The 24,082-nt window shown below is 39.7% G+C and overlaps 1 protein-coding gene across 1 annotated transcript in view; it reads right to left on the bottom strand.

Annotated features, from left to right (window-relative positions):
- LOC142383776 (receptor-type tyrosine-protein phosphatase beta) overlaps nt 1-17,423 on the bottom strand; it is a 44,603-nt gene extending 27,180 nt beyond the window's left edge. The window contains exons 1-3 of the mRNA XM_075469494.1: nt 17,031-17,423; nt 346-367; nt 32-214 (exon numbers count right to left, since the gene is read on the bottom strand). Of these exons, the coding sequence (XP_075325609.1) occupies nt 32-214; nt 346-367; nt 17,031-17,096 (271 nt within the window). The 5' untranslated portion in view covers nt 17,097-17,423. The remainder of the gene's footprint in view (nt 1-31; nt 215-345; nt 368-17,030) is intronic.
- Between the last annotated feature and the right edge of the window lie 6,659 nt (nt 17,424-24,082).

Genomic DNA, 24,082 nt, shown 5'->3' with positions numbered 1-24,082 from the left:
CATTTGGTTAATAAAAGAGAAACAGACTTACTGGTTGTGACCTTTTTGCAGCAGGTATAACAATCAAAGGTAACTTCATAAATGGTTCCAGGACTCAGACCAGTTATGAATCCACTTCCAGTGATATTATTGCCAGTGGTTAGGTTGCAGGCTGTGCCAGATAAACTAATATTTGTTGTTGTTATTTTTAATGTAGAGTTTATCTCACATGTTTCTAAAAGAAAGAAGAAGGATCCGATTTCATTAAAGATCTTGGATTAAATACAAAAAGATTGTTTGAATTCATAGAGACAGAACAACAGACAATTAGCACATAAAAAAATAATAAAAGAATAAAGTACTTACCATTACAGTTTGCTTGGATGCTCTGCAGAGATAAAGACAGAGAAGCAGTAAATTATTTTTAACCAGAAGAGGGCAGTAGTTAGTTTCAAACAGAGAGTATAAACCACCGACCATCTGTTTAAGTTCCAGGGAACTTAAGCATTCAGCAATAACTGAACATGAGTGTTGAATTAAAAACATGTAAAGAGCTGCTGGTGAACTGGTGACCACTCTTACTGACCAAATTGAAAACATTTTCAAATCATAAGCGCACGCACTATAGAGAAGGCAGGGTCATACTCCCAGCCAGCCGAACAATTAGCTTTTTCAGTTCTCTTCACACTGTTTTGGTGAATAAATACTGAGCCTTTTACAAAGCTGGGTATCAAACCTAAATCCATTCAAAAGAAACAATCATTTTTAAAAAGTTCATAAGAAATTCTTGTCACAATCTTCTTTACTGCTCCCTAGTTTTGAATCAGATGTTTCCTCCTGTAAATTAGGAAGCTGCACTGTCAGGAGACCATAAGTTCTAGCTCTGGTGCATTGTGAAATTTCCCGAGCTTGAATATACAGAATGAGCCTGTCATGTTTACATTGGCTATTGTACAGACACAAATATTAGTAGCCAGCTGAATAGCTGCCTGTATAAAAAAAAAATAAGAAGTTAAATATCATTTCCAACCCAGATGATGAAGTGCAAACAAGGAAGTAAACCTTATCCTCCTGTTGCCTCATTGGATGGGACTGCAGTTCAGAACAATGTTCTTCCTCATTGTAGCATTATATCTGGATCTCTCATTTCTCAAACTCCAATATAACCACGAAATGTTGATCATGGTGAACTGTAATATCTCATATGTTCATGACCCTTTGTGTCGACCTCATCTCTGTTCGTGGTTATCATCTGTATTCTCTTATAAGGACAAACACACAGATCTGATTCCACATTACTTATTAGCTAAAATTCAATCATCCCTTTCACTGTTTGCAACTCAGCTAAACATTAACATTAACGCATGGTGTCATCGGTCAAACCTGCAAAAGTTTCTCTCCAACAAAGATAACAGAGAAGGACAATTATTAACTTCTAATAATGACAGACACTGTGAAAAAAAAAAAAGAAGCAACTTTTTGTCTATAAGCTGCTCCTGAGTTAAGAAAGGTTATTTGACTTTGCTGCTTCATCTGCCTGGAATCCACTACAAAATCACCTGAATTTAGTGAAATGAATGTCACACGAAATTCTTCTCCTCACATATAAAGCTCTTAATGACCAAGCTCCATCATACCTTCAAGATCTCATAGCGCTTTGCTCTTAGATTGCAGGTTTACCTTCAGTTATCAGGCCCCTCTCTGTGGAACCAGCTGCCAGTATACGTCCAGGATGCAGACACCCTCTCTACCTTTAAGATTAGGCTTAAAACTTTCCTCTTTGATAAAGCTTATAGTTAGGGATGGCTCAGGTGACCCTGAAACATCCCATAGTTACGCTGCTATAGGCCTAGATTGCTGGGGGACCTCCTATGATGCACCACTCCTCACTCTGTTCTCTTTTTTCTCTATGTACATAACATTATTGTTGTCATTAAGTTTCTCTTTCTCAGCAGGTATCCCTGCTCTGGTGTAATGGCGTTTCTGATCCTCTCTTTCCTGTGCTCGAGGCAAATGGCCACCCTTCCTGAATCTGGTTCTGATGGAGGTTTCTTCCTATTAAAAGGGAGTTTTTCTTTCTTTCCACAGTCACCTCGTACACGCTCAGGACGGGGGATTGGATCAAAGTCAGTTTTCGGTGCAATCTGTTGGTTTTCTTAGCTCGAATACTTATTTTTTTTGTCTGTATGAAGTGCACTAATTTGGAATTAAATGAAATGGAGGCTAATTGTATTGAATTGGATAGTATCTTTGAAGTGCCTTGTGATGACATTTGTTGTAATCTGGCGCTATATAAATAAAACTGAACTGAATTAAATTGAAGTGAATGTAATGTAAGAGTCTAGCCTATGGACGAAAGGCGAGATACACCCTGGACACGTCGCCAGCCCATCACAAGGTCAACACAAAGACAGCATGCAAACACACAAAGGCCCCAGGGATGGAAATCAGGAACCAGGCTTTCCTTTTCCCCCCTGGGACACTATCTGAAGGACAAAGGTATCACATAAATCTGTCGGTGGAGTTTAAAAGTCCAGTAAATTAAAAAAATAACTGTAAAGTTAATCTGTCAGGTAATATGTAATATGTCAGCTAATACAAAACTCCCCTCATTTTTGTACTTTAACAGGAGACACAGCCTGTATGAGGAAGTATACATGGGCGTGAGTGTGCAGCACTTCTGCTACTTGTTTACAATGTCTGACCAGAATAACACCCTGGGATGGAGAGCGTCAATGGGTGTTAGAGAATTATCACTGGTGTAATTCAGTGACACATTTTACTTTGCCGATATAGATGGTCTTTGAGACCAGAGTGAGAATAACTTCTCACAGTAGTATAAGGCCATGTCTGGGGTTGGGGTTGGCATAATGTCTGCAACAGTTACTGTAAGCTCCTAGCTTCACTCAAAACTATAGACTTTATTCACAGGTTTTGTGGTTCTCAAACATGTGTGGAATGAATATGGCATGAATATATAACATCAAATTCTTAAAAGCAGAACATGACACATTCTGAATAGAGTCAGTAAGAGATGAGACAATTAAACATTCATCAAACTTCAGCTCTACCATTGCCCGGCATCCTTTCAAAAAGCCTAATTTACCAGTGATTTAATGTACCAGCTGTCAAAGTTCACTCTCCACTCGAGGTTTTTTGCTTACAAACACCAATAACATGAAGCATCAGCATATCCCTTCTGTGGGTAAAGATACTGACTGAACAAAGAGCAAAGTTACATCAGTAATTACATAAGTACACGACATGAGTTAAGAGGAGAAACCTTGTGCCGGTGTAGAGAGTAGTGACATTTCGCGTTAACGATATGCTCATTACACTGCAGAGAACAGTATTTAGTCACTCAAACTCAGTCATTCTTGTGTGGAAAAAATACTAGTGATGCCCTTTTTCTGTCTGTATTGTTAATAAAATCAATTCAAAGACATTTCTTTTTTTAATTACTATTTATACAGCAAAAATATGACATATCTTAACTTTTTTTGTTTTCGTTTGAGCCTTCATGTCCATCAACTACTGGAAATGCACACTTTCAAACTGAAAATATTAGAGGTGGTAGCATCAAATTATCCAAAAGCTCTCACAGGTACGGATTTAGTCATGATTTTATTCATCAGGGTAAAGTATCTCGGGGTCTTGTTCACGAGTGAGGGACGAATGGAGCAGGAGATTGACAGGCGGATTGGTGCGGCGTCTGCAGTGATGCGGGCTCTGCACCGGCCCGTCGTGGTGAAGAAGGAGCTGAGCCAGAAGGCGAAGCTCTCCATTTACCGGTCAATCTATGTTCCTACCCTCACCTATGGTCACGAGCTGTGGGTAGTGACCGAAAGAACGAGATCGCGAATACAAGCGGCCGAAATGAGTTTCCTCCGCAGGGTGTCTGGGCTCTTCCTTAGAGATAGGGTGAGAAGCTCGGTCATCCGGGAGGGGCTCGGAGTAGAACCGCTGCTCCTCCGCATCGAGAGGAGTCAGATGAGGTGGCTCGGGCATCTGGTGAGAATGCCTCCTGGACGCCTCCCCGGTGAGGTGTTCCGGGCCCGTCCCACTGGGAGGAGGCCCCGGGGAAGACCCAGGCTGGCCTGGGAACGCCTCGGGGTCCCCCCAGAAGAGCTGGAGGAAGTGGCCGGGGACAGGGACGTCTGGGTCTCTTTGCTCAAGCTGCTGCCCCCGCGACCCGATCCCCGGACCAGCGGAAGATAATGGATGGATGGATGGATGGATGGATGGGTCACATTAAGACATCTCCTCTGCCAGAAGTCCCGCTAACTCCACATGCTACATCTTAGAACATGTTAAATAATGTGTAATCTGCCATTATCAGCAGGTACTGCTAACAATAGCTAACCCAGTCAGTGAGCATTATTTTCTAACTTTCTGACTACTGAGACTCGGTTAACGTGGGATTTGACAGAACTTCCAGCTCCAACTTTACAGGTAAATAAAGTGCATCATTAGAATAGTAGCAAACCACCAGTATAAGAAATGATGTTGATAGCCCTGCAGTGCCCCCTGGAGCTCATCATACCAATGTTGGTTTTGATATTTTAAAGCATTGTTGGGATATGACTTTTGTTCCTGTTCAGCAGCTCTGCCATTAAAAAGATAAAAATATATCCTTCAATCATCTGCGCCAATTTGGGTGAAAATAGCATACATTTAATGTCTTTTTAACTTTTTCATTCTATCAGTTACAGCAGAAACACATGGATTTTTGCAATAAAGCTAAGTTTATGGTCGCTCTTCTCGACTTGCAAACCATGCTCCAACACTGATGCCACAAAACCTTGGGGCCCGTACACTTTGGTGCATGAACATCCTCAATATTATTCCAATTAAATCATCAGCTGGTGGAGAAGATAAAAGCCACAACAGCTACCAATAAAAGCATGTGATTAGTGCACAGAACTTTGTCTAAAAAGTCATTTGTGCTGTGAAATATGTTTTAAATGTAGTGACAAATACATTTGAGCTAAAATCCCCCCAGCTTCTTGAGAACATGGTAAAGGTCACATAATGTCTGCATCTCAACACCATGACAATTTCATGTTTTTATCCAAATATCCGTGATAAAATGACCCCAGGGATGTGACTTCTCTAAGCAATGACTCCCAGAAATTTTATTTCCCTTGGCTCTACTCCCAAGAATCACTTATTTTCCCCTGACCAAATAAACAAAACAACGGCTAAAGCCATTACACTTTGGCGCTGACTCACATAGCATGGATAACATAAACTCAAGGTCCCTTTTGTGGAATACTTCCATAGAAATACTTCAACTCAAAAATTGTGCTTCATTTTCTTATATATTCCCTTTGATCCACCTACATCTATCTCAAACTTACACAACATGTCATATGATCATGTCATTTGGCAGCCAGTCCATCAAGGCTATAATTTTGTATTCTGTTTTTATAACAAGAATAAAGTGAATATGCTGCTTGTAGCTTCTTAATATTTACTGAAAATGTTTTCTCTCGCTTTTGAAGAGCACACAGCGTGATTTGAAAGACACCTCTTAAAAACTACTTGTAAGCATTAGACATGAAAAGCAATATTTAAAGTTCATTGGGGAACATGCAGTACTCTTTTGAGACTCAGTCCATGCCCCTGTTGCCCTGTATACTATCTGTACCCTTTGACTGGGCCTGTCTGCAGGTCAGGAGAAGGAGGAAATGGCTGTCCTGACCGCTATATAAATATTACATCACCCCTAAAAGCAGCCTGCCACCCTTCTGATTCCTTCAGATTCCTAACAGTCGGCCTCCTGATAACACCCAAGTTCCTTCCTGAATAATAACACTCAGACCCAAAAACAATCAAGAAATCACCTTAAAGGTTGTTAGTTCAAGGATCAGCCATTTAACATTAACTCCAAAGAATCTGATAACGTGGAACAAAAGAATAAAGAAGTAGTTGCGCAACTCTTCATTTATTCACAAAGTTATACAAATATAGCTGAGGACTTGCTGACGTGCTGAGTGAAGAAAGTGGACACTGAAGGCTGTAAATTTGGCAGAATCGTGTTATCGGACTCAAACCATGACATGTATGTTTATGTGTGTTAATGATTAACAACACCAAAACACCCAAGATTCACAAGGAAGAAACATATGTAGATAGCAGTCTTATCTCCTTTGTTAATTTTTATTTCCTTCTTAATAAAACCTTTTAAAACCTTCTTCTGAGACATTTCATTTTAATTCAGTTTTGTGATGCCTTCTGTCGATTTTGTTGCTGATCAGGAATATCAAGTGTCGATTAGAGCTGTTGATAGTGAGCAGTTTTGGCCAAACATACTGCCGATGTGTTGCTTTTGCAGGGCTTTACTTGAAAAGAAAACACTGCTGAAGACCAAAACAAATGAAAAGGTTTGGGAAGAACAGGGGCTGGCACTTCCAGCTGGAACTAAACTGTAGGAATCTATCTCAAAGAGATATTTTGAATATTTTGAAGTGGGGTTGTGTGAAGTACTTAAGAGAAGTCAGTGTTTTCCAAACTGAGAGAACTCTCACCTGTCTACTACAGGTAATACACAGACTGCTTATAAGTACTTCACACAGCCCTACTTTAAAAAATAAAATAAAATATAAAAAAACTTTCTTGCCTACTTCTTTCCATTCATTCATATGCACACCTGGTCCCTTTCCTATAGAAGTCGTTATGACATTATAAGAGACTGATGTGCTGTGACTGTGGGTTAGGGTTAGAGTAAGTTGAGGGATTGGTTGCTAGAGTTTGGTATGTGGAGTTAGTCAGGAAATAATTTGCTAGTTGCTTTCAAATATGTGACTCAAAGGCAGATTAATCACATCAGACCACGATCACATGCAGCAGAGATAGTGACCCTTCTATGCTAGTTTATTTAAAGCTATGGTAGGTAATCCTAGAGAGCTAGCAAGAGAGCTAGCAAGATTCGAAAGTGTCCCCTCCTCTAAGCTCCACCCCCCCCCCCCCCCCCCATTCTGTCAGTGCTTCATCCAAAGCCGGTAGAACCGCGTGCGCACATGGAGCAGGGAGCCGGCAGAGGGGGGCGTAGGCAGAAAGCAGAGGCATCTGATTGGTTTTTTGTAGGCGACCAATCCGAGATCAGCGGTCAGCTTTTTCTCAGTCCTGCAGCTGCCACAGAGGTCTGATTATTTTCGTCCCTTTTTCTAAATACATCTTGTATAGATTTCTCTCAGGATAGACGGACCATTTCACCCAGTATTACAAAATGTGTTTCTGAACAGGATTACCAACCATGTCTTTAACCCATTGAAGGCCGGGAAAGCATTGCCGCATTTCTACCTTTAAAACCGGGGGGCGCTGTTGCGTTATTCTAGCTTTAAGAACGGGAATGCGTACACGTCTTTTTTCATGTATGAGGTTGTTTTGCACCAATTATTGACCTCTGCGCGAATTAAATGCATTATAATAGACATGTGAGAGTGTCGTCATGTTCCTCGTGTCATTGTTTTGAAGTTAAGTTACATCGAGAAAAAAAAAAAAAAAGTTAAGTTTCATTGAACCAAGCATGGAGGACTTTCAGTGGGAAGATATTTCAGACGGGAGCGATTGTGAGGAGTTTCTTGGCTCTGATGATGCTGAAGAACGTGCTGACCCAATTGATGGAGATTTATGGCCAACACATATGTTTGAGGATGATTTTGAAGGGTTTGAATGTGAGTGGAAGACTGAGAATTACCACCGTAATCGACAGAGAGATTTCAACCGCACACCAGCGGTGAAAGTCGGTTTACCTGCAGATGCCACATCGTTGCAGGCATTTAATCATATTTTTACTGAGGAGCATCTCGTTTCCGAGATGAATAGATACAGTCACCAGGTACATCAGACTCCAGCTCGAGCAAAGATGGCAAGGTGGTCACACGTAAGTGTGCCGGAGATGAAAACGTTTATTGGAATGTGTATGGACTCCTTGTGCTGCCAGTACGAAGAGATTACTGGCGATAAAATAAATAGATAAATAAATAATTTAAATATCAAATAAAATTTTATTTTATTTTATTACTGTTTTCTAATTGAAAATAGCGCTGTTCCTGCACTTTACTTTTTATTTTATTTTATTACTGTTTTTTTATTGAAAATAGTGCTGTTCCTGCACTTTACTTTTTACATGTTCTATTTTCGTGAAGGTGTATGTAAATAAACTCAATTTCCAAAGAAAGCCACAGGTGCAAGTTCTCAAATACTTTTTGAATTTTGTTTCTATCTGCTACAGAGACTGAGAAATCAATCATTTAGTAATTGCTGAATTTCCAGAAAAACTTCAGGTTTTAGGAGGTCTTTCTGAAATCGCCCATAGTTTTACAGGCATTCTTTTCCAGGCGTCTTAGGCCTAAATGGGTTAAATGTGAAGCAAAAGCAGTGTTTTCCTTGTTTTCCTTACCCATATAAGTCCAATAACATGCAAAACCCCAGTAAATACTTGAATCATCTAAAACTGAATCATAAAACACATCCAGCGACTCGTGCACACACATTTGAACCCAGTAAGAATTTATCAATTCCCAATTAAGATGTTTTTTAAATGCTCCTAGACGCTTTCTGTTCACCTCCACTGGTGTTCTCAGCTGCATGATAAGAGCTCTTGATTGACAGCCTCTGTTTTCCTGCCAGATTTGTTGTGACTATTACAGCAAAACAAAAATTTCACATTTGATTCACTGAGTTCATTTTCATCAGGAAATTTTAAACTCAGCCTGATAAGAGGCTTAATCATCCAGGGTAATTCAAAACATTTATGTGGTCCCCTTAGCATTTTGAAATCTTTTAAGTGAAATGTATTTATTTCAGGAAAAGAACAGCTCTTTCTGTCGTCAACTTGAGTGTGAGTATATGTAATTTCAAATCTAAATCCTATCCGCTAACTCTCTTCTTCAAAATGCAGAAGTAAGTTGTGTCCATCACAACGATTTGTTCAGGTTGGCATTATTTTGTTCCCCTTCTCCTTTTACACAACTGGCAGCTTGTTTTCTATCAAAGGTTCATTGGCTCAGAACCTATGCATTGTTTCTGTTCTAAGATAACTTCCTGGAACTTTCTGGGCCCACCCAGAGACCCCTAATATAACATTTGGACAACATTAAGGACGTTTTAGTTACCTATCACTCTGTACTCATTAAGGTCAAAGAAAAAGACAAAAGCCACATGACAATAGCCGAAAACCCAACATGAACTATTCTAACCGCTTAAAACAGTGTTGGTGTGAAAACCACCTGACAGACTGCCACAAGTCTTTCCTCTGTGGCCATTTTGAATTCTCACACCTTTTCAAGTTTAAATACAAACAACTTTTTGTAAATTATATAAAACATTTGTCACTTGATACTCGATAGTGCATTTTCTTATTTTAAATGTACCTCCATTCACAGTTAAGAGACTCTACACACAACTATGTCTTTGCCATTATCCCAGTGTTTCTCAATTCCGGTCCTCGGGACCCACTGTCGTGCGTGTTTTCGATGTTTCCCTCTTTCAGCACACCCGATTCAAATGATCAACTCGTCATCAAGCTCTGCGGTGGCCTGATCAGGAGCCATTCATTTGAGTGTGTCAGCAGCCATCGCTCCCACTACTGCGCCGTCATCTACCCGAACTGTCAGTGTGGTGTCAACACCACAACCTGGCCCTGAACAGCACAGAGACCAAAGAGCTGATCATAGACCTCCGGAAGAAAATAACCTGCACTGAATTCTGCCGACAGAAATGGGGACAGCGTAGAGGGTCAGTGACTTTGCGTTCCTGAGTGTGAATGTGGATGATGACCTCTTGAAGAAAACAAACTCCAGAGCGCTTGTTAAGAAGCAACAGCAACATCTAGATTTCCCGAGGACCCTGAAGAAACTGCTGCTGTCCTTCTACTGCTGTTCCATCTGGAGTGTGCTGAGTTACTAAGTTTCTTTGGGATTCAGAACCAGCATCTCCACTGCAAAGAAGACAATTGACAATCCTCTGCTTTCCCTTGAGGAGTCACACAGCTCTCGATGCCTCGATAGATCCTGCGGCATTCTGGCAGACCGGTCCGACCTTTGACATTACTTGTTTGAACTGCTGCCTTCTGGGAGCTCAGACCGTGGACAAACAGACTGAGAAATGTGTTTTACCCTAGAGCTATCATGACATTGAACTCTGAAAACAATAATGCAACATCCATAAAACCCTTTATCATCACCAGTGTGCAATAATTTGAATAATGAGTGTTATGCACTCTTAATGTACCTTCCTGAATATACCTACATCCTTGTATTGTTCACAATGTCTTTTATATCTAGGATTAGGGTAAGAGATTTGGAGTCAGCTCCTAGTGTCCATCAGGGATACTGCATGTTAAGGCACTTCCACACGAGCTTCATATCTAACATCAGACATAAATGTCCATAACTACTCATGTTATTGAACAAATAAATACTTCATGTTTGTTTGTTCAGTTTTTTTGGGGGGTGGGTAATTTTGAGTCTTTTAATACATACTAAAAATGCCTCTGTATTTTTAAAGTATTTCCAACCATTTTGATATATTTTACAGAAATTGACCATGACAGCCTTCCCATGATAAAACAGACAGGACAATATTACAAAAGTGAAATTCCGTGGAAGCATCTTTCTGTGGGACACTATGGGAACATGATTCATACAAAATAGCTGTGTCTAAATATATCCGCTGCTTCCAAAAAATCCCAGTGCCTGAGAGCTGTAGTTATGAGTGTGTTTGTCTCTGATATCAGCTTCCCACACCACAGTCCCATCACTGCTATCAGGGGCCACATCAGTGTCTATGGAAATGAGTGACGTGGTATTTACTGTCTCTGACACTGCGCTGCGCTCTGCAGAGTGCTACACTGCTGGCTGCAGATACTCATCAAAGTAAAATGCACTTCCTCATTATGCTGGTGGCCAGCAGAAGGAAGAAATTGCGCTTGAATGCATACAAACCCACGCCCTTGGATTCTGGTCACAGAGGGCTGGGCCACTACACTGATCACTGAAGTGTGATCAGCGTGAAATGTGTGAAAGTGAAGCGAGAAGAGTGAATGTGTGATTAAGCAGAGAAAGAATACTGTAGGTTTTTGTATTATTAATGAATGTCTTCTTTCTGCTGTGCTGAACAGTGTCATTTCTGGTCTTACTTGGTGGGAGGAAGTGTGACTATAACTGTTGTTCTCTATTTAAATCCACACTTTAAAGAAAATGGTGCTGATACAGCCTCTAATCACATTTGACTATCTGTCTTCACAGCTTCATTGCACCATCGCTTATACATATATGCTACTAGTGTTGAGAGTTTTCATTCTTTCAAGAATGAAAACAATTATTAATTTTGTTTACAACAAACAAATAAAATGTAAACGCTTCATTCTCAGTAATACAGTAAGATGCACTGGAGAATAATTAAGATTTTTACTTGTGCATTGGTCAGCCGTGCCTTCTAAAAATATAAGGTGTCAATACTACACACCTCCGCGCCGACATTTCCTGTAATGGCCAACTGTTTATTGAAAGGTATAACACAAAATCAAATAAATGCACCTCAACGATTGAAAGCACTACTCATCTGATCACATGACACCAATAAATGAATAAAGCAGAGGAATTTATCCACATTCCCCCTTAACCTGCATGTTTTGTGTGTATTTATTTATATATATATATATATATATATATATATATATATATATATATATATATATATATATAAATATATTTGTTATGAAATATACCAGAATAGTGCATCTCCTAAACTACTGCTACCAGAGAATTCATTTAAAATATTTCAGGTTCCCAACAGTACATGTTTGCTTTGAGAAATTTAGCATTGGTTTTGTGATGTTACAATGCGTGTTGATGTTGTTGCAAGTGTGTTGAATGCTGCAGCGGCTTTTCAGACCAAGACAAGTTTCCCCATGAGACATGAGAGTATGTCTTATATTTTATCTTTTATCTTTATCTTTGTCTTTGTCTTTGTCAACCTCTGTTTGACTTGCTTGACAAGACGGAGACATACACACGTGCACACTCACACTCACTTCTGGAGTCAGTTTAGAATCACCAATTAACCTCACATCCGTGTTTTTAGATGGTTGGAAGAAGTAGAAAATTGAATCTATCCTTTAGTTGATGAGATCAGTCTGGATGAAAGTGCACCAAACAACTGCCATCTTAAGTGTATGGACATTTAGTCATGTGAATGATTAAAGAAAAGACTGTTATCTATTGCTGGTGCTAAGGGAAGAACAAAAAAAGCAGCTCATTTTATAGTAATGGGAGCATTAAAAATCCTGTTTGAAGAATATAGCTTTGAATCTGAAAATACAGCATGACCGAATGAGAGCAAGATATATGAAATAAGGGGAAAAATAATAATTTCATTATCACCACTACAGCCTTGTCTGGTTATAACTTGTTCAGAGGCCTCTGATAAAACGATTACTATCTCCTGACAATGAGGCCTTTCAGGCTGTAAGAGAAGCCTGCGTCTAATTTACATGCTGGAACTGGGACTCTTTGTAATTCATCTTGTACTCTACATGTTGAGCTTCCAGTTGCATTCCTGGTCAAAGGCAGCATGTTTGAGGATGTCAATTTGAAACTGAACTGTCTGATGAAGCTGAAGGGGGCTGAGAGTGGGTGGAACCTCCCACAAAGAGGGACTTGATTTGTGACTTTTGCTCTTTAGAGAAACAATACAAGACACAGAAAGGCCTGTGCTTTCTAATTTGGATAAAGTAAGGGGAGCACATTTAGAAAGAGAAATGTATCAGACGTCCCCAAATCACTGCACGTCATCACGCGTCATTCATATTTTGAACAAGTGCATGGAATTACTGTTGAAATGCTGATAGCCACAAAGACAGCGCTCCACATACAGTGCTCGTTCTTTTAGGTGTTAGAAGATATGCCATTACTTTGTTCCAGGATGTTTCCCTCTGACAGAAGTGCCGTCATCCCCTCATTTCTACAAGCTGCGAGGAGGACAGGAATGAGAGAGAAACTGACACAGTGGATGGGATCAGTAAAAGGCTCCATTCTATGATGAACTCATGCAAAGTGTTGTACTTTTCCTGCATGGGTCATTAATGCTTGAACCTTAAGCTGTGCCATTGCACGCACCCTGGATTTCTCTGGATTGGGCTGCACAAATAACACGTAATATTTTGGCCTGTCTTTAATCTCATTTGCAGGTTATTTCCTGCGTGGTGAGCGAAGGCCTCATAAATGGCACAAAATGGAAGCATTAAAGGAGCTACAGACATAATACAAGGGTCAGAATTAAAAAGTAAATTTTGGATATATAAAATCATTTTAGCAGATGATTTCTAATGTTTTTTCTCCAGATTTAATAAGAAATAGAAGTTAAACTTTCTAATAGGGACATCCATACAATCTCAAATGTCTTTTCTAATCAAGGGTTAAGAAGCATAACATGAGAGACTTATTTCAATCTTAATTACCAATTTAATGTTCTTCATTTCAACATTTCAACTACATTAAAAGAATGTGGCTGAAAATGGCTCACTTTACACTGTTTTAGTTTAAGAGGATATTGCATGTTTTTAAAGGTGGAAATTACATTAATGGAACATATTAATATGCAAAAGGACTTCATTTCAAGGAAGCCAAATATTTCCCCTTTTCTAATAATCTTTCCCTTGTAATTTTAGCTGGGCTTTGTGTCTAAATTAGTATTTTATTCCAACTGACTTTTAAAACAAAATTCAGCATCTGATGCGTTCTCAATTTACAAATATAATAAGTAACAGATATCATGACCTAAACATGTTTAATCAAAATTAGCTTGTTATTGCTAAATTTTTCAAGTATTACATTATAATCTCATCCACTCTGACTTGTTTCCATGACCTAAGAAGGGCAGTGCCCCCCATAAAACTCCCTGCAAGTGGAACAAACTTTTAAAGCAATAATGTTAAAATAAGAACTGCGGAGACAAGAAAAGTGAGGGTAAAAATGTTTAGGTTTTTTTTCACTGGGGGGGTTAAAAGTTAGGGAAATGATGCTGATAGAACATAGCGAGGAAGATAACAAGATGAAAACAGAAAAGTGAGGAATAAGACAGAAATCAGAATATGATTCATCCCCTGAGCCTCTTGGGTGCCACAAAAAGGCAACAACTGTTTCTAACCAACGTGGCCTCTAATCTCTAAATTCCATCAGGAGAACAGATGTTTAAAGTGAAATGTGTTTTAAACCAGAAAGTCCTGATTGTCCTGGTTGAAATTACGGTTTAAGGCTCAACAAACAAAACTCGATTCTCTACCATTGTTTTTTTTTTTTTTTACAAACAATTCCGGATTTACATAAGTAGAAACATGATGACCTTCTAGGACTGAAGTACACATTTATACAAGTCTGAAAATGTTTCTGTCTTTCACAGAAACAAGCTGTGTTGGTGTCGAGCTCACATTTGCATGTGTAGCCTACCGCGTGCATCTCCGCTCTCCTAGTGTATTATAGAAGTTGACTGGATTAATGGTTCATTGCACATTCACTTCCCCATTAAAAATAACATGGTTATATCGCATTTGTATAAGTCAGCAAAAGACAATTCATGACTGTATTCAAGAATTAACTAAAATGAATGTCTTGAGTAAGAAGTTTCACATGGTTAGTATGTTTACACTGAGCACTAAATTATGTGCATCGCAGTTTCATCTGTTTCACCACGAGTCTTCTGATCAATTGCCTGAGAAATGGAGTTGTGTGATACCTTGATATTTAGAGAGAACTTTGAGTCCCAGATTGACTCTGTTAAAGCATTGATAATAAGTAACTGCATCCAGGATTTAGCTGGAAACAACGTGTTGACAGTTTGGAAACTCTGTGATACATTGATTCAAATAAGGTCCATATAACAGCCAAATAAGTGACTAAGCTGTTTTGCATGATATCAAGAAATGAATACATCCACCGTGTCCACATAACTAAATGGAAAAATGTGTTTATGGTAATCAGTTTCCTGATAAGATGTCTGCATGTTGAAGCTCTGGGTGCGGTGTTTAAAAAACACATTAATGACTGTTGCCAGGAAAAGTCATATGAGCTTCTCACACTGGTGTCAAAATCACACATTTTACATCCATCCACCCAAAAAGGGTGGGGTGTTATTCACCTTCGTGGCTTGAGATGGTGCCTAAATTTGTTTTTTTTTTATTTTTAGTCAGATGCTTTTACTTTCTAATCAATGCCAGTAGTTATTCTACCTTGGCCTGATCTTAAATAGTGCTTTCACAACGTCATGACAAAAACAGGCTCTTTGTGTACATTAATGTCTGTTCCATTTTCAATCAGCAAGTGATGCTTCAGTTCCACATTAGTTTGTGTTACCTAACATCAAAAGAAGGTTCCATGAAGTACACAGGTGTGAAATGTGGAACAAAGGAGAGCACATGTACAATATCAGATTTGTGCAGTTTAGTATCAGCTTATAGTTTTACATTTCACTGTAAATTAGTCTGCTTTGCGGAGCCAGAAAATATATTTACAGATGGAAAACAACAAATATTGAGGAGGTGGCTGTAGCTCAGAAGATATTGTGGTTGTCTTTCAGTCTGAAGTTTGCTGGTTTAATCCCCAACTTCCCCAGACACCGCACCCCACACTGCTACCTAATGTGTTTCTCACTTACAAGACGCTTTGGAAAAATATACCTGTTAAATCAATGTGATATCAATAACTAATATTTTCAACTTTTGTGTGTTATCTGTTAATAAAGTTACATTTTAAGACTCAACTTTCTCAGAAGCTGATTAAATGTTTCATTGCATGGAAGCACACTGGATCGTAGTTTCTTTCTGTTCTCTCTAACCTTAAAAAATAACCATTAAATCCGAAACAAGAGAGTTATTGTATGTGATTTCCTTGTTTTTCACTTCAGATACACATACGGTAAACGTAAGGTAAAGTAAGGTTGCTTTTTTTTTGCCACTTTGACCTTTCAAGAACCACTTTCCTTCTCCGCCATATATTCTCCATTATATAATGCAATATTAAAATACAAGTGGCAGGAAAGTTAAGTCAAATTATGACCTCTTTGATTAATACTGTTACTTCAGCTTTTATTTGCTTTTACATGGATTATGCAGAACTTTTTAAATGTTGGTTACGAAGTCTGAATTGGTCTGTTTGGCCATCATAATCCCGCCTCCATCCCCTGACATTTTTTGCTGGGGTTTTTGATTCTGGACCAACAAAGAGTTAGTCCTGCTCTGGGCTAATTTAGGTTCTTTTGCTGTGAAGACCCAAAGACCTGGCACTGGAGCCGCCGCGGTTGCTAAAGGGGTATGAGCTGCACCTCATTCCATTCCTGACCCTTTTGTGTTAGCCGCACACATCCTCACATGCCATTCTCAACCTCTCTAACCCTTCCCCTGTCTTTCACCAGATAGACCAGTGGGACGAGGACAGGTGGGTCTGTGGCTGTTGGATGCCTCAGTCTCTCTGTTATGTAAGTTTGGTTCAGAGGAATGCATTTATGACTTATTTCACATAAAATATCTGAAACTTTTTTTTTCTATCCTGCGCAAAAAAAATTGATTATTCCTAATCGAAATGTCACGTTTGACTTACTTCACTCGATTATTCCACAAAAATGGAATGTGTTTTTGGACTGAAAATATGTCAAACCACGTTGGACTAGAGTATTTTCTGAAAGACTTCCAATAAACTGTAAAGCATTGTTAAATCTCTGCAGCTGAAGGGTGATTTATCAATTGCATGTTGACATAAAATTTGTATCCAGTTGAAACTCTCAACGAATTCTTTTTTAAGCCATGTCTATCACCATCTCGTCTATAGTGACACCAGAATGAAACTATTTTGAAAGTGATGATATTTTTCATCTTTTTTTCCCTCCGTCTGCAGCTACCTGCGCAACAGGTGCAGTCACACTCCTCTGACTTCATCACTGAAACAAAGCGCCCTGACATCGTTTCTCGTGGCAAAAAAAGAAGAGTAAAAAAAAAGTAACTTCTAGATCAAGTTTGTCTATAAGGAAAATGAGGGAAATGTCTTTCTTACTTCGCAAAGAGCGCTGAAGACCAGGAGAGTCCACAGAGGGACGCTGAAGCGCCGCGACAGCTTCATGATGCCGGAGAGAAGAAAAGAGAAGGGCTTTTTCTACCCGTCGAGAGCTTTCATGACCAAACTTCTTGCTTAAAACTTCTCACTCCGTCGAACTGTTGCAGCATCAGAAGAGTTGAAAGTAAATAGGGTGAACGTTTTCCTCTTCGCTCTTAATGGGGAGGAGCGGCGGCCGTGCGCGTCACTCAGGGAAGTTCAGAGGAGCTGCCCCTCCTCTCATCATCATCATCATCATCAACAGCAGCAGCAGCACAGTCCTCATTGCATCAGTATCATTATGTTACAGCTACTTCATCCTGTAGATATTGTTCTGAAAACTGCGAGGAAAAGCATGCCCATCCTCTACCTCCAAGGCATGAAAACAAGTCCTCCCGCATGCTCGTCATAACTTGGCCAACCAGAGTGAAAGAATGCGGTTGCGAGGAATGCGAGGTCTCTTTAGCCTAGTAGGGCTGGACTGACAGTCTGGCATACCGGGCATTTTCACGGTGGGCCGACGCCCCTCGAGGGCCGGTGATGTCGTTTTTTTTGTGTGTTTTTGTTTTTTTATTAATGTAAAAAAGAAAAAAAGTTACCGGCGGGCGGCCCACGATTTCATGTTGACGGGGCTAGTCCAATGAAATCTCTCAGCACCTCTTTGGCCCGCCCCTCCCCTCACCGTTGACACAGGTCATCAATCCTTCCATTTGAGCTGAACTGACTAGGAGAGAACAGTCAAAAACCCAAATGGATAAACAACAGAAACGAAAGGGTGGTGCACAGAAGCTCGAGATAAGGCTAAAAAGCCTACAAGCAGCAAAATGTGCGAAGCTTACTGACATGTTTGCAAGTGGTTCCACCACGACCACAGCACCGGGTGCAGGGCCATTAACACTCTGGGGTCTAATGCCCACCGGTGGGCATTTTGACACATCTCCAAAAACACATCTGTAACTCTGTGAGTTTTTGTCATTCAAACATATAAGTGACACCATTAAAAACCTTGAAACTTCTAGTTTTCAAATATATATATTTTAAAATAAATTATATAGCTGGCCCTTTTTAAAGAGAGTGAACAGAAATCTTTGGATTTTCTGTACTCTCAGACTGCAGCAGCTTCCTAGGCCACACCTATCGCTATTCACATGTTAAGTACCAGGTGATTGAGTGGCTATTCACAGGTGAGAACACACCCCATTCAGCCAGCATGTGGGGGAAGGCAGCAATGTCCTGCCAGTGACAGACAATTATCACATGGAGTGACAGGGGGCTGGGGGGGAATCAGGGGTGTTACACACCCATCTAATTAGTATTCAACGCTCAGAGACACTGACTGGAGTTACAAAAACTTTTTTACAGTTTGTGTGAAAACAAAAAAACATTTCTGACTGCACTTTTTACTTTTATGCAGCCAACACTTTTGTTTGCAAGGTTCAACCTTCAAAAGTCTTGGCTAGATATATTTATAGTGTGTTTTCTTGCACTGTTTGAAGACCTCTAAAACTTGTTTTTTTGTACAGTTGTGTTTCCCCTCAATTTAAATAAAACTTGTTTGTATTACATTCACTTCACTCTCATATTGTTTTTTGTTAGGCTTTTCCGAATACAACCATATGTGTCACTTTTGCATAGATGTTTACAGTTAGTTGATATACTTGAAAATGTCAAGGTGGTGACAACTGCCTCAAAGTCTCTGAAAAGGCCTTAGAACCCAGAGGGTTAAGTGCAGGGCCAGGGCCGTCAACATCAGCAGCAGCCCCCAGTGCACGAGTGTAGGACAGTGTAGGCCAAACACAGAGGAAGAAGCTGTCGAGGTGGATTCAGAGGTGGAGGAGGAGGAGACAGACGTGACCCAGGGACAGGTTGAGGAGGTCAGAATAGCCAGCCCGGTAAGAAGTAGGCTAATGTTAGGCGAAATGTTAGCAGAATGACGACATGTTTTTTTAATGGGAGGACTGAGGGCTCTCCGTGTGCGTGGAGACTTAAATTAGGTATTTATAGATAAACGACTGGTAGGCTACATCTTCATTACATCAGTATGGGGGAATTGATCATGCTGAAATTATTACTTATTTTATCCAGTTAGGCTGGAACACGAATAAAAAGCCTAGCCTGTTCTTTGCACAACCTTGTTGGTTAGGAGGTGCTCACCGACTGTGGTGTGTGTGTGTCTGCGCGTGCGCGTTTCTGTCACAGAGATCATTCAGAGTCTTTATTTTCAACTAATGTTATGAGTAGATTTATTTTATTTGAAGGTGTAAAAATGACATGCGCCTGTCATTAGCGTTACAGTCCTTAAACCATCATTAATGTAGGCAAGGCTATAACGTATCTTGTGCCATTCCATTTTGTAGGCTTATGTAAAGTTGACTGGTGTGCAGATATTGCAAATACCCAATGACATCAGTCATAGATATCAAGTGTGTCATTAATGTTTATGACACTCTCATGTAGACACCAAAGTTTTCAGTGTTATTTTAGCTTGTGATAACTATATTGTTTGCAGGTGTTACAGGTTACAGTTGCCCATGTAATATTTGTGAAACATTGCTTTGCTGAAATGGATTGGTAGGTAACCAGAGAAATACGGAATTAATATTCCTTCCTCGGTCATTTCCGGTCATTTTCAACCCTCCGCTACATCAAACACAGACTGAGGAGTTGCCTTTCTGCCAGCAAACTGGAAGCCTTTATGTTGATGGCCACCGAGAAAGATGTTCTTGTGTCCCTTGATACTGACACAGTGATTGACAGAGTTGCAGAGAAGAGCGATTTAATGAAAAAAATACTTTTGTAAGGTGAGGAGATGGATTTAAATGAATACATTTGTGTTAGGATTTAATTGCATTTTTCACAGAAAGTGATAAGATTACTTGTGTGATCGTATAAATATTCAAAGGTGAGCCGCCATGGCCAAAAATGCCCGGGCCATTTTTTGGTCCCAGTCCAGCCCTGGAGAGAGATACAAAGCAAATAGTTTTTAGGCAACTTAGCCGGCTGACACAGTTTTGCTGCAACCAATAAGTGATGCTGCAGGCTGATTCCACATCAGCAAAAAGTGCGTGGTAAGCAATTATAGGGCTCTTTAGCATGAGGGATGACAAATGGGTGTCATGGGGCTCCTCATGTGCTTCCCACAGAGAATGTTCCCTCACACAAGGAAGCATTTAATATCCTGGAGATCACAAAACAACTTAAAAGAATTGTAAACTAATCCTGCAACAAATTATTATTCATTTTTTATTAATCTCACGTTGTCAGTTTATAGATTGAAATTCTCTTGGTTTGATCCTAATGGAACCCATGACAATGGCTTACAGTTCCCCGAATCCTGGTGAGAATGTTAATTGTTAACATGAAAAAGTTAACCATTTTTAAAATAAAGTCATCTTATCTCAAATTATTTTGGTGTTTTGGACTAAATCGAGGGTCAAACTGCCACATGACTAACAGGAACATCTCTGAAAGAGAACCAAACAACCAATTACCATAAGCCATACTTGAATCATGCTGCAGATATATGTATTTTTTTTTTTTCAGTACTTTGGTTATCAAAATGTCTAAAAACATTCAGATTAATCTTTAGACTTTGTTGACCACCAACCCATAGCTCAATATTAATTTCTGGATGTTTTCACACCATCACCCGCATCAGATCTGAGCTGCACCAGCTGACTTCTCAGTCAATACCAATACAGTCAGAAAGAGACATGATTCTCCTCTTCTTGTGGCTGGTAAGGCAAACTGCCTTCCTATACCTTTGTCCTCTCAACCCAGCTAACAGGAATCATGAATGCAGAATCAATTCATCTTTTGTATATTTAATGACAATTCATTTGTTTATTAATACTATCTAACTTGCCTTTTTCACATTGCAGTCACGTCACACTGGTGTAAAAAAGTGGTCCTTGTGAAGCCACTGCTGTTCCTGTTTGATAATTCAAGATAGCCCAGAGGCTGTTCAGCACATCATCAATGCATTGTGTGCTTACAAATAACAAGCCGATGTTGAGGAAATAGGTGAGTGGCAACAATATCATTGATTAAATTGTTGCGCTATGCCACAGTTACTCACAATTAACACATGCGTGCCTATTCGGCCTCGTCACCACAGCCCTTTTCACACAATGGCTGCACTTTATCGGAGCAAAAAAAGACTTCTTCATCAATATACCACTGTTCCTCTTTGATAATACGCACAGATCAAAAATAGGAAGCTCAGAGCCACGCCAGCGTGTGCTTTTACTCAAGTTGTTTTCACACCTTCAAGCTGAAACTGATGCACCTGCATTGCTCTTTGGTCTCATGTGTGAAAGTAAAGAGGTGGAGTCAGTGCTCAAAGCTGACTCACATGGGTGTGACGCGATAATTCTAAATGTTGGGCGAACTTGATATTTAGAATTGTGGCAGTAATCAGTAATGCAGTCAGATATGCGATCAGTCATTTCATTTGAATGCTGGCTGCCTTGCTGCCTCTTGAGATGTTGAACTATTCTCAAATTTCCATCATGAGCTATGCTAACAAAGCAAAGCAACAGATCCAGCAACAGATCCCCTGTTCAAAGTGAATGAGAACCGTCCGAGAACGCTGATGCCTGAAACGTTTACTCGTGAAACCTATTTTAAACACATAGACCATTTTGGCGCTTGAACCTGCTTCCTATCAACGGAACATCAATGTCAACCCTCATTGTGCTTCTGTACTCACAAAAGCTGTTTTTACACTGCGCCTTTGAGGACTGATCTCCCGTTGTTGTGCATCGGTGTCCTATGCGCCAGTACATCTTTTTTTGCGCCAGCTTGGTGAGATCGCTGTGTGAAAGGGCCAAACAGGAGGCCAATGCTCACTAAAGGCATATCACTCTCATCTTAAATATTCAGTATGAAATGGTTCTCTACTTGTGCCTTCATGGCTGTGAAATAGGGGAGGTTTTGTCAGATGTAATACATATAGTATTGTCACAACCATTCTTCATTTGTCTATTCAACAATATGTTATTATATCACTCTACTCTTTGATTTACTGACTTGTCCAACTTGTTTTTAAAATAGTAACCACAGTTGTTTGTTTTGTCTGTCAGTGGATTTTGGTTGGTACAATGTGAAAACCCAAAAGTGTGTGAGAGGATACTGTAATGAATTTGCAGCTGAAAGGGGACAAAGACTCTGATTGAGGCCCTTCGAGGCCCCCTCTGTCAAGTAGAACCCACAGAAGATGTGAAACCAGACTGAAATGTAAGTGTGCACTGTTGAAGATACGGAACTCTTTTTTTCTAAAGTTTAAAGTCGAAAGTTAGGTTCAGCTGCAGAGCAGCACCGTGTTGATGTTTGATTCAATGTCTGTTCAAGAAGTGAAAAGAAGCCTGAAAAACGTCCTGCACATCCTCACTGTGCATATGAGAATGAAGATTAACATAGATTATTGGAAGTGTTAAGAGGCAGTTATCATGTAAAGTTTGTTTGTAGAACATTTAATCAACTTAGTTAAGGAAACAATCAGCTTTTGTGCTTAAGTGGCTGTGAAACTATAAGATGCCCATCTTAAGACAACAAGCAGGTATAGAGAATTAAATGTATGGACGGATGGAAATAATGATTCTCTGCAGATATTTCATCTAAAAAGGTTTATTCATACAACTAAATGGGCCATAGTCTCAATGTGTTGTCTTGTGGGCTTGTTTCGTGATCATGTGGGTGTAGAAAGTGAGTCCAAATCCTCCTTTTAGAATCACTGGAGACCAATTACCTATCAGAATAGTACAGTGCAATGACAATCGCACAGCATTTATTTGCATTAGTTGATTCCTTCCATAGGATCAAAATGGGCTTTTTAAAGTGAGTGCTTAGATGTGGCACAGGTCAGTGTTTAAACATTATCTGTAGATGGAACACATTTTTTGATTAAACAAAATGTGACCGACTTGTTCATGCAAAGAGTGGAAAAACAGTTTGAGAGCGTTCAAGGCTTGTTTTATTTCTCACCCCAGCACACCTGGTTACATTGCATGAAGTGGCTTGAATGTTGAATTTTTGGTTGAACAGTTCTATAAGTTATAACACTTCTGTCATTAGAGAAGTAGCAGATATGAGCAGCTGCTGTTTCATCTGACATTGAGGCGTCTTTAACCCCTCAATGTCAATATGATGCTATTCGAGATTGATTCAAAATAACTAGCTGCCTTGAGTTCAGGGTTTTCTTTATGAATATTTGAGTGATGTGGTTGGGAACAGAGACGCCATTAAGCCATCTTGCTTTCATTTATCTTACTTAACAGTTCAAATGGGAGCCATTCACAATGGACAGCAAACCCTCCTCTTGCAAAAACATCCACTTAAACAATGAAATACTTTCACAACAAACATTAGCTGCAAAAACATTTGAGTACAGTCTTTAAAATGATCAGTGACTGAAAGCAGCAGCACTGCTTATCTAGCTGTGAATCGCTCATTGTGCTCTTGCAAAATGAACACGTCTTAATTGTTGTGTCGCTATAGATGATGTGCCGTGTTGAGTGGGTGATTTTCTGACCTTTAAATAGTACACTGGATGCCGGAGCTGCCACCGCTTTGTGACACATAGTTTCAGAATGGCTGTTAAAACAGGCCTGCTGATGGAGACAGAGATGATATGAGCTGGTCACTATGACCCACCATTCCCAAGGAAATGTTATGTAATCCTCTGGGGAGTGTTGCAACTTTTTTTTTTCTTTCATTCCTACGAGCCTCACTTTCTATTTGTGCTTTTGTTTCCCATTTACATAGTGAAGTATATGTTCTGAGCATGCATTGTTTTTTTCTTTCTCCTCTATTTGTGTTTGTCCTCTATTGTCTCCTCACCTCATCTTTGTATGTCAGTAAATCAAAGGTAAAATATGTTCATGTTTGAGATGATGCAGATAAAACACAGGCAAACTGGAGAAATGTGATGTTATCTGCAAGGATTCATAAACATGCAAAGATCCATTAAACTCTGGACCTACCGTAAACATCCCAGCCTGAGTGATCTGGAT

Source organism: Odontesthes bonariensis, chromosome 7 (genome assembly GCF_027942865.1).
Source record: "Odontesthes bonariensis isolate fOdoBon6 chromosome 7, fOdoBon6.hap1, whole genome shotgun sequence".
NCBI classification, from domain to species: Eukaryota; Metazoa; Chordata; class Actinopteri; order Atheriniformes; family Atherinopsidae; genus Odontesthes; species Odontesthes bonariensis.
The sequence above is the reverse complement of the archived record's forward strand: the minus strand, read 5'-3'. Positions and strand labels throughout refer to the sequence as shown.